The sequence below is a fragment of the Polyodon spathula genome, chromosome 7 (genome assembly GCF_017654505.1).
Source record: "Polyodon spathula isolate WHYD16114869_AA chromosome 7, ASM1765450v1, whole genome shotgun sequence".
NCBI lineage: Eukaryota > Metazoa > Chordata > Actinopteri > Acipenseriformes > Polyodontidae > Polyodon > Polyodon spathula.
In genome coordinates this window covers 46,587,224-46,599,515 of record NC_054540.1, presented here as the reverse complement: position 1 = coordinate 46,599,515, position 12,292 = coordinate 46,587,224, and the positions used below count along the sequence as shown (strand labels likewise).

Sequence of the window (12,292 nt, the reverse complement as noted above, 5' to 3'; positions counted from 1 at the left end):
TATTCTTCTTCCATTGAGATGATAAATAAATGTAATAATAATTTGGATTGTTAGGTTTATTTTTGTCTCATAACAAATACACATCTATGATTAATTTGAAATATTTAAACATACATAATATTAATTGTTAATCTCTTTTCATCATGAATCTAGGCATAATTAAGCCAGAATCGCTAGTTCTTATTGAGGTATTGTGTTTATTATGGTTAATAATTACATTATGAGCTATAATGGGTATTTTCTTTAATGGTAATTGGCGAGGCCACAGTTGTGACATAAATCCTAGATACACAATACAAATATGTACGACACCCTGGAGCTATAATGAAGCACGTCCATTTACTACTCACCCCAATAGGACACCGATGCCTGCGCATGCACGCTGCTACAATTGGTCACCTATATAAACTGCAATCAAATGTCAGCCAGGGCACTGAGTCCATATTCTCTCATTCAGAGCAAATAATTGCTTACAGTTCATGCCAGCATGATTAAGCCACACAGGACCTTGACCTTTTTAAAGCTGTACGTTCACTATGCAAACTTATGCCACATTTACATCTGCCACTGGGACTGCCTTCAAAGCAAACTGAAATCAGATTGGTTGATTTCCATTAGCAGCAGATGGACAGCAAATCGATTTAGAGTGGGACTCTGTTTGTCAGCCTGTTAGGATTGCAGGCTGGCTGAACTCGATCTACAGGTGATCTTTGACTTGTTTGGTTGCAGATCGTAACTCTAGAGCGGAATGGCCCTACAGGACTGTAATTGGACATCCCTCAAAAAATCAAAGGTGTCTATGTATTAATCAAAACAATGGCAGATTTATACATTACCACTGTTTAAATCAGGGGTGGCAATCACGGTCCTGGAAGGCAATTCCGCTCCAGGTTTAACAGGTAAAATGGAATAATGAACTCCTTCAGGGGGTGGATGGAGGTTTAATTGGTTCAGTTATACCATTTAGAACAGGGTTGGAACAAAGACCAGGACTGGAGGGACATACTTCAGCCACCTCTGGGTTAAATGAAGAGAACCCTTCCTGGTGTTTAACACATTTTAACAGACAAACATGCATTGAAGAGACTCCTGGGTGCTGTTAAGATATTTGATTTCCAAAAACCTAGTACATAATTTACCCTTTCAATCCCTAATTAGTACAAGCTGGAAGTAGACGTACCTGCTCCAGGATAGTGTTGGGTGAAGGCACTTAATATAGCAAACTTAATTTCCAATATGTATTTCTACAAAGCTGTTTATGTCACCTGTGCCTGAGCACCTATAGATAAATGTTTTCCATCACCCTATACAATTAACTCATTGTGCTTCATGATGTTGAACAAAACCTGTTGAATAATATTACGTTAACATGTTGAATTACATACTGCTTTGCAGTTTTCCATATACTTAACGAAAAACACAAACATTGAAAAATGTAACATTTCAAAATCTAACATGAAATACTGTACTGTACTACTATTACGGCTTCCGGCAGACTTTTGCGGTATCTTTTTATAGTTTCTTTGATTACATGATGTTAAAGATCTAAATTACATTTTGCACAGTAATTTTAAAGTTTCCCCATGGTTATACTCTGCATTTACCATCATTTGCCATGGTTTTTAATTTGCGTACCATATTTTCTGTGCTGTACATTGCTTACCTATGATTTGCAATGCTTCATTATACTTTGCTATACTTTTACTATGGTTAACTTTTGTAGGATGAAGACGATAACCTGCTTGATTCTACACCAATCTTCACCAAACTTTTACCTTATGCCTGGACTCCTACTGTTAAAAACTTGATTTCATAGCAATATTTTGAACCCTTTCTGTGGATTGTTCTCTATAACTCAGAGGACCCGTATGTGCGTGCACAGGTTTTTGTTTGTCAGACAGTGCCAGCAGGTGTCGCTGTGCTCAGAAAGCGGATTAATTTTTAAAACCTATTTCACTTGTAAAGAAAAACAATCTTTTAAGTAAAGGTTTATGCAGATATATTTAAGTGAGAAACTCACGTCTCTCAGTGGTGTGAGGCTGGACATTACAGGCAGTTTCCTGTCAGTACTTGTAAATTCATACCTCACGACAATGCATGCGTTGAACATTCTTGTGAATGACTTGACAAGTATTGCTAGCCTAGGATACTCCATGGGCAAGACACTTTACAGATACTTCGTTGAGTAGTTTGAAGGCAAGAATTTCAATACTGCTGTTGATACAGTATGGGTATGCTTATTAAACCTGAACATTCAACTACCGGGTGTCACCTGAATTTATGCTGTCTTGCAAATGTTCCTGCTTTGCGTACTGCGCATGCCCAGGTTATTTTCACCCTGCACTACTCATGCCCAGATTTTATTTTCCTTAAAACCGAGGACGCTAATCAAAAATTTCTACCTATTATTTATTTATTTATTTATTTATTTATTTTGGATGAGAAAGTACTATTTTGTAAAGTTTTGATTGCACCTGTACTACAGTTTCACAGCGTACCACTTTCTAACATTATGCAGTACTACACTGAAACGATGTACCACTTCATAACACTACACTGGCAGCAAAATAATAATAATAATAATAATAATAATAATAATAATAATAAATAATAATAATAATAATAATAATAATAATAATGCACTCCTTTTAAAGGTTAAAACTTTGAATATAAGAAATACAGGAATTCGCCAGACGATGATGCACCAGCACCAGTTTCAACAGGCGTAACACACTCACCTGCTTTAAACTGTAGGGTCTTATCGGTTGGGTTTTGATAGTCTTCTACTAGCATCACATGCAAAATGCCGAAAGAGTTTTGTATGCCAAAGATCGACCCATTGCACCACGTAGCAGCGAAGACAACAAGCCAACCGAACCCTCCCTCGGGTGGCTCGAACCCAGCCAATGGTCCTGCAGGTGGAGGTTCGGGTTCCGAGAGTGTGCCAGTTGGGATTATTTCAGGGGAACTCGTCTCAATTAGCTGCGCAGTCTTTCCCCCTATAGCGGAGACGTCTTTTTTATTTTCCCCCAGTTCCTGGACATTATATTTTTCTGTGTCAAGTTGCTGACCCTGTGTAATCTCAGGCCGCTCCACATCGTCCCGGTGTTGTTGTTGTTGTTGCCGTCTGCCCTCAACGTGCTTCTTGTCACCTGTATTTTGCTTCTCATGTGGCTCGGCTTCTACAGCACTTTTGTCCATTTTTTCATTTTCACTTTCATTAGCGTTACTGTGGTCTGCCACACTTCCATGTGCATTGCTGTCACTCTCGTCAGTACTCATCATGCTTCATATGCTCGTGAATCCGCGACGTTGTCTTCAGTGAATAACCATAAGCAACTTTTTTAGACACCTGAGCTAAAAAGTTGTCACCACTATTACGACAGTAGTATTCCGTATTAAATCCGTCACTATGAATACTGGAGCATGGATGTATAGTGTGCAATGGAGAAATGTCTGTGCCGTCTCATTGAAGAACAGATATTTGTTATTACACTTCTGTCTTGCAGAGCCAGTGCATTTGAAAACAGTCGCTGTTTCTTGTTTTATATTATTGTTCGATAAAAACCCGCCTTTCAATGAGGTTAATTATTAAATTGCACTCTAGTATCAACATCCTCAGCACAGACAAAGCTGAGACATAACTCCTCCTTCTCTCCCCCGCCCGCCCCGTCTTCCCCACTGGTTTTTAGATATTTAATAGACATTCGGCTCTTGGGCTCCTCGGACGTGCTGGTAGTGCTAAAACACTTGCGTGTGAAAACACTAAGATCCTGAACCACAGTCCTCGATTCAGACGTAGGGTTTTAAATCCAAATTCAAAATTCCAAAGACCAATTTTAGTACCAGCAGCACCAGAAGAATTACTGAGACATAAACGACTCCCACGTTGTAGTTCGGAGCCATGTACTAGCTAGGACTGAATTAATTACATATAAACAACAGAAAATAATAACACATGACAGGGTGTTCAGATATGGTCCAGTATCCCCACCCCTACGGTATCAGGCCGTATTTGGCACCCCCCACACTACCCAGCCCCTCCCAAAGTGAATTGGCTGTCCACCTGTGTGGAGTGAGTGTGGTTCTAAAAGTTCCAAGTTATGCTGGGATGTTGACATATTAGCAGCACTGCCTTTGCCAATGTGATTTCTCCCTCTATTCCTGTCATTTCAGAATGTTGCATGATAGGATATTGCCCCATTGTGAAATATTTCGCAGTATGAACACTATTCATATTCCCAACATTTTTTAAAGGTCTTTCTTTTTTTTTTTTTTAATAAACATTTTCTTTCGTGGAGGCCTTAAAGAAAGGGACTTGTTACCAGGAGGTGCCAGGTTCAATTCCAGCCACTGAGCAAGTCCCTTAACCTCCTTGTGCTTTTTCCTTAGGATGAGATATAAAACTGAGGTCCTATTGTAAGTGACTCAGCCATTGTGAGTTAGTGCATAGTTCAGTCCCTGCTCTATCTGTAAGTCGCTTCGGATAAAAGCATCTGCTAAATGCCTAAAAAAACAAATCATGAAAATCCAGAAAAAAACATAAGCCTTACTAAAAGAATATTTCATGAACAAAAAATATCCTTAAAGTTTTAGGGTCTGCAGTATATTTTATAATATGTTATATCTATCTATCTATCTATCTATATATATATATATATATATATATATATATATATATATATATATATATATATATATACACACACACACACACACACACACACACACACACACACATATAGTTTTTATACACTGACTGGCTGACAAATGGAAGTGAGCTACTAGCAAAGCTTGCAATGCATAGCTCTTGGTGCTGTGTTCGAATGGAAACAGTTATGATCAGTGTTGCTTCATGATGTTGGGACCCTGTAGTCACATGCCTTGAGCTCTTTACCTGCTGACCATTCCAGGAACACCCAGCTGTGATGGGGTGCAGGCACTGTGTTGAGGGAACAGACGGTTGTATGGGCAGGCAGGGATACCCCTCTGCTTTCCCATGATTGTTGCTGAATAGTTGCACACAACTCGCACAGATTGTTTAGGTCGAGTGGGTCACATGATAACTTACACATTTGCATGGAATACATACACATTCACATGAGAATGTTATACTTTCTAAGTACATTCTAAACTTGTTTTTCCAGTTAGTGTATAAAGTTTGTTTTAGAAAATGCGTGTCTCTTTGCTCTGAGTGCAATACACATCAATCTTCTGAAGCATCCTTGTTAGATTCCATTATGTGATTATATGATATCTTTACAAAAATTTACCATAGTAAAACCATAGCAAATTGTAATAAAGCATAGTAAAAGCATGGTAAAGCACAGGTAAGCACTGTAAATCCCACAGAGGTCTGGTAAAGCATATTAAAAACATGGCAAACTTTGGTAAACTATTGAATGTGACAATTGCAAATTTACTGTACAAAACTACTGTGGTAAACTTGCCAGGGAACTCCAATTGTGAAGATCTAGTGATGTCAATGACAATATTGCTAAATAGCTTCACATTTTATGTTCTTATTTTTTAAAGCCTCTTTACCTTTGCATCATGTTTGCAACCATGCTGATTGGTTCTTCTTATTACAATTACTCAAATACTGTCATTATTTTTTCTGTTTTAAGGTCATTTGACCGGAGTTCCAGGTATGCTCTATTATGTAATTACCTGCCATAAATATATGCAACATAGGCTAGATCATCCAAAGTTTCTTTATAGAGGTCCAGCACCATCTAACGACCTACCACTTTGGATCAAGTTCTCATTTGTTATTCTGGCAATACACTAGCTGTGCTGGTGCTAATATAAAGACTGTTTGATCTTGCCTACATTGCATTATCCTATGGCAGGCAAACGCAGATCTGCTCTTGGACTCATAGTCAAAGCACATAGAGTGACACCGACTTATAAATATAAATAAAAGCACAATATTGGAGTAATTGCCATAATAACACTTAGAATGATTGCAAAAATGGAAGATTCTAAGGACCAAGCATAGACTGTGTTATTGGATACCTTGGGTAACTGAAGATTTTGACATGGAAGAATTTGAAGATAGGTGAACTTAACAGGACTATTCTCAACTAGAAGGCTGTTTGCCCAGGCATTAATGGTTGTTAAGTGTAAACCTATGATCTGCACCTCCACACATGAATCCAATTGCTTTCAGTTAGCTATGTTAAAACTAATTGAATAACTCATTAAGTTACGTTTAAGCTTTGCATTAATGACCCCTCACTTTTAAATATAGCACTACACCACTGTCTGCTTCCCGTTTGTTCTGAGAGTTCATTCTCACTGAGGGATTTCTTATATCCACTCGAGGCAGAGGGGGCAGGTAATGGTTATAATTTGGTGTACCAGCCGTACCAGGTGGCCACAGGGAATATAAACAGCATGAAGAATATATTGGTTATTTTGACTGCTATAACCTATCCATATGAAGTTGCTCTTTAAGCCTAAAACTACAACTGGATTTATTTTTTGTTGTATTTATTAGTATGGGAGAAAGATTCTAAACTAAACCTGCATGGTTGATAAAGAAAATGATTTAAACTGTTGAAATATTCAATTTATCTGTGAAATAATTTTATTAATATGGAATATCTACTGTAGTACATAAGGGGTGTTTTTCAAACTTGTATTGTCTAACTCAGGAATATTAGAAATATATTGGGACAGGTGAAGAAATGTAGAACGACCAGTGCAGAAGCATTTCTTCTTCATTTTTAAAACCAAAAATGAGTTTCTGCCATGGTGATTGATTCAGTGTGGTACAAGTCTAAGCAGTCTAAGAAACCTCTGATATAACGTAGCTTTATCTGGCTTCAATGAACAGCCAGCACAGAACTGAGTCTGCAAGCTCTTTAAATTGTTCTGCAGGAATACACAACCATTCTTCAGAGATTACCATCTCTAATTCATTCAGTTCAGGGTGGACATTTGCAGCCTATAATACACCTGTTATCCAAAATGTCCAGACAAGACTTATGTGTGTCCCATAGAGGATGTCTGTCCTAAAACAATGGCAAGTAAGATAGATGGGGTTTCATTAGATCATGATTTTATGCAGTATCGTTGATAGCATAACACAGTGCTTGACATGTATCATATTGTTGTAGGAATATTGCCCTCTAGTGGTATTAACTGGAATGTACTTTTATTTTGCCACAAGCACAACTTATATAGTGTTGCATTAGAATTCATAGTTATTTACGGTCAGTATTTAAAAGTGTAATGTTTGCAAAATAAAAAATATATACAGTATTCGATTTAAGGTCAATGTTGACAAGACTAGAATCCAAATATGAACATGAATGTAGAAAGTGGAACTGTTTGGGTGATGTAATAAATAGAAGTTTGTCAAAACATATGATTGCATGTTTATTCTTAATTCAAGTTGCAAATTATATAATTCTAAAGGAATGAAAGTTGCTGTTTTCTTTTTCTTTTATTGATTTGAAATGTAATTTTAATGATTTTCATTACATGAGAGTAGATGTTAAAACTTCATGCTGATTTGAAGTCGGCCCTCGCCAAGATAAGCACCAACTAGACGTAGCTTTACACTAAACTAATGTGATCCATCTGCGTCTCCATTCATTTGTTTTTCCTTCCATCTGATGATGTAGATATCCTTCTTTCTGGTGTTGATTGCTGAAGTGTAATGCTGGCTCCAGGGATCAGCTCATTTTGCCTCCCCAGCGCATCAGCACACACAACGGCTGTAGTGCTAGCTCAGGGGTTCAACTACAGAGCGGTCTCCCCAGCGTATCAGCATGACAAATGTCTGGATTAAGCTAAGTAGGGTACATCTCAGGGGTCTTCAAGTGGGCACCTTCTGTCCTCTGTGTTTCGTCAACTAGCCGACGACACCTCAAGAGGGCTCAACAGTGATTCTGGCATCCCAGCACCACCATCCTCCATCCCCCACTCAACTCAAAACAAGCTTATTTACCTGTACATCAGCATTTCTTTCTTTCTATTGTGCTTGAGCTCCCCAACCAGAATCTTTCTGTCTCAACCACAGCCAGTTGCTACTCATCTCTGTTGCTTCAGATAAGTTCTTCACTGTGCGATGCAACTCTTGGCCACTGAATCCGACGTCTCTGAGAAACCGAGTTGTAGAGTGTGCCACAAATCCTTGCCAACCCACCTCCACTAGGTAGACCTGGACTCTCCATCCTAGCTGTTCTGCTTCAGCAGCTAGTTGAGCATAAGCCTCTCATAAGCCTCATCCACAGCATCCTCACATGGCACTGTTAACTCTACTAGATGATCCAGACCACAAGACAATATCTGGTCGAAGGTTAGTGGTTGCAATCTCAGGTGGAAAAATAAGCCGCTGACCAACATCCGTAAGCATTTTCCTGTCCCTAGCAGCTTCCAGTTGTCCTGGGCGAGGCTTGGTTTTAACATCTTTTCTTGGTGGTTGCTCTCCTGGGCGGAGGAATGTTGTCTTTTGTGTGTAATGTTTTGATGGAACTGGTGGCAACTTATTGGTCATGTTACGCTTGTTTGCCAATACTAAGGCCAAACATCGCAGCACCTGGTTATGGCACCAAGTAAACTGTCTTTGACTAAAACCCACCTTACACCTTACGTTTTTGTTAGGAAATGTTCTAACCAACTGTGGGACCTCCCAGATACAGGTATATTTAACCTGAAATCATGTGAAACACCTTAATTGCACACAGGTGGACTCCATTCAACTAATTATGTGACTTCTAAAGACAGTTGGTTGCACCAGAGCTTATTTAGGTGTGTCATAGCAAAGGGGGTGAATACTTACGCAATCAATTATTTTCTGTTTTATATTTGTAATTAATTTAGAACAATTTGTAGATTTTATTTTTCACTTTGATATCACGGACTTTTTTGTGTTGATCAGTGGCAAAAACTCCTAATTAAATCCATTTTGATTCCATGTTGTAACACAATAAAATGTGGAAAAGTCCAAGGGGGGTGAATACTTTTGAGAACCACCGTATTCACCTACAAGTCAATATTGCTAGTTAGACATGGAATTGCAGGCAAGGCAGCACATCAAACTAAGGACATTAATTGCAAGGCTAGTGTCTCCACCCTTCTGGTTTAGACTAGCTGGGCTAGGTGTATAACACATCAGAGGAATGGAACCGTACATGCAGTTATGTAAAATGACAAGTTTTAAAACAAACAGCACATTTTATTCTCTATGAACAGGGAGAAAAAAGATGTTTAATAATAAAATGCAGGCTCAATTAAAGATAAAATACAAGAAAAGGAAATTGTAGCAATAGGGCTATTTACTAGGTGCATAAAAATAAAACAATCACTCGGTGGAGCTCATGTTAAATTATTATTATTATTATTATTATTATTATTATTATTATTATTATTATTATTAGTAGTAGTAGATGACCTTATCCAGGGTGACTTACAAATGTTACAAAATATCACAGTACAAAATATCACATTACAAAATATCACAGTACAAAGTATCACATTACAAAATATCACAGTGTAAAATATGACATTACAGAGTATCCCATTACAGAGTATCATATTGCAGATAAGAGCAGTTGTAAAGTACAATAAAATAAGTAGCAAAATATTTCAAATAAGGGCAAAAAATAGAGAATACAGTAAATAATTACATGTAAGAGCAGGTTTGACTAAGAGCACTTATATGAAAACTATTTGATGAGTAAAGTCCAGTATGAGCATGTAGCTATGAAGTATGATGAATGGATGAGAATGATTTCAATAAGAGCAATTACAAAAAATGGATACCTATTAGAGTAAAGTCAAATACAAAATACAGGAAGTAGTTATAATTAAAAACAATAGTAGAATACAGCAAGGTATGGAGCAGTTCAGTGCAAGTACAAGCTGATGCAAGTACTGGTACAATTGAGTGCCATATAGTCCAGCATAGTCCTGATATCCATGGGTAGGTCATTCCACCACTGAGGGCCACTGGATTAGAAGGAGTGGGCTCTGGAAGCAGGGGAGGGAGGGGGGGGGGGGGGGGGGGGGGGGTTATACAGCTAATCTGCCAGTGGTGGAGGAGCGGTGGGGGCGAGAGGGGGTGTAGGGAGAAATGTACTGGAGATAGGAGGGAATAAAAAGGTCTAGATAGAGATAGGCAGGTACAAGAGTTTTGAATTGGATGTGAGGAGCAATAGGGAGCCAGTGCAGAGAGCGGAACGGTGGTGTAGCATGGGAGAAACGAGGAAGGGAAAAGACAAGGCGAGCAGCAGAGTTTTAGATGAACTGGAGCGGACGGATGGCAGAGGCAGGGAAGCTGGCCAGAAGGGAGTAGTCGAGGCGGGACAGTACCAGGACCTGAACTAGGAGCTGTATGGAGTTGTCGGTGAGGAAGGGGCGAATTCTACGTATGGTGCTGAGGAAGAAGCGACAGAAGTGAGTCAGAGTAGAGATGTGTTGAGAGTAAGAGAGGGAGGGGTTGAGGATGCACTCAAAAAGCGCCGACTGCGATGCACTGCCAGTAGTGCCAACCAGTGAGCTGATTTTCTCCCATAGTTGAGCGTGTATAGCTCTTAATTCGCCTGAGAGTGCTGAAGGATTTTTTTTTTAATCAACGAATGTTCAAGTTTTAGAGCAAATGCAGATACACAATGAATGCAAGCGCAACAAATTCCAGTGTTACAAAGAGCAGTTCATCAGTGTCATAAAGACGGCTGTAGTGGGTGACGTCAGGGACCAACACAGAACAGACAGAGACATGGAGTTTGGTGAAGCTAAGTGCTTGGTTGCGCTCAGCATTTAATAAACAAAATATAAGATTTAAACAAACAAACAGCACACCAAAACAGGACTCGGCACTTGTGGCCAAAATAAAAAGGTAAACAAAACTGACAACACTAAACAAGACAGTGGACGAACACTAAACACACAAATAGAGTGCTGGCCCTCCAGCACTGGTAGCAATTGTAAATATTATAGATTTAACTCTGTCTCTCACCCATTCTCCACTCACCGAACACACAACCCCGAGTGAGTGAAAACATGTTGCTTTTATGCAGCTGTACCGAGACTCAAATGCTAATCAACCATTCAATTGGAGTCTCGGTACAACTGCACGTGAATTAATCTAGTGCAATTTCCCATTGTGACAAAGTGCCCGCTCCCGTGTATATTATCTGTTATGTTGCGTGTGGTTTGTTAAATGTTGGTGTATAGTCATTGGTACACGGGATATAAACGGGTCTGTGTAACACGAGTGTTTAAAATGTATATCTGTATTTTGGCACGGGATTGTACATCACTTCACGTACATTTAAAGTAGTTAATATGTGAGCACGTGGTTGCACATAATTAATTCACGTGCTGGGATTCAAGTGAATAATTAATTAGCAATTGAATCCCAGCACAACAGTATATATAGATGCACGTTTTACTCACTCGCGGTTGGGTGTTCGGTGAGTGGAGAACGGGAGAGAGAGGAGAATTAGAAGTAAATATCAATATCAATATCAATTGTTATTGTGTGCTGGTGGGACCAGCACGATACTTGTTTATTTATCTGCTCACCGTGTTTGTTAGTGTGTCTGTCCGTGCACCGTGTTTGTCTGCATAGTCCGTTTTGTTTGTCTTTTTGTTTTGGCATACAGTGCCGTGTCCTGTTTTCTGTTTGTTTAAACCCTTTTATTTTGCAATAAACCGGTGCAAGCATGTCTTTGTGTTCATTCCTTTTCCTGGTTCTGACGCCGCCCACTTCGGCCGTCTTTGTGACACCCATGCTCACATATTATTACATTTTACCTGCAACGTGAAGTGCTCTGCAATCCTCGTGCCTAAATACAAATGTACATTTTAAACATTTGTGTTCATAACCCATATTATATCCCGTGTACCGACTACAATACACCAACATTAACACAATGCATACAACATATAGCACAAAAATATGCACAGGGGCGGGGCACACTGCCACAATCAGTCATCCCCAACATTTGCTGGCCCATGGGCAACAACACTGAACAAGTAAGGTGCCATGGGCAACATGACTGTTCTACTTATCAGTCTGAAGAAACATGTATTTGCAGCACACACAGTATAGGAGACAGCACTGCTCTCCTTCAGCCTAAGGAAACATTGTGTGTAAAATAACATATAGGGCACACATCTCAGACAAGCCTACAGGGGGGCACCCAGGGCCGGATTAAGGGACGTGGGAGCCCTAGGCTAATGCATATTATGGTGAATGGTGTTATTGGCGCATTGGTTAGTCTCGCCCTGCGTTGGAGGCAGAGAGTGTAAGTGGAGTGGAGCGAGTGAATTG

The 12,292-nt window shown here is 39.3% G+C and overlaps 1 protein-coding gene across 1 annotated transcript in view; it reads right to left on the bottom strand.

Annotated features, from left to right (window-relative positions):
• The window catches only part of LOC121318674 (monocarboxylate transporter 8-like), a 51,545-nt gene extending 47,937 nt beyond the window's left edge, over positions 1-3,608 (bottom strand). Inside the window, exon 1 of the mRNA XM_041255599.1 lies at positions 2,739-3,608. Within this exon, the coding sequence (XP_041111533.1) occupies positions 2,739-3,285 (547 nt within the window). The 5' untranslated portion in view covers positions 3,286-3,608. The remainder of the gene's footprint in view (positions 1-2,738) is intronic.
• Positions 3,609-12,292: the final 8,684 nt, after the last annotated feature.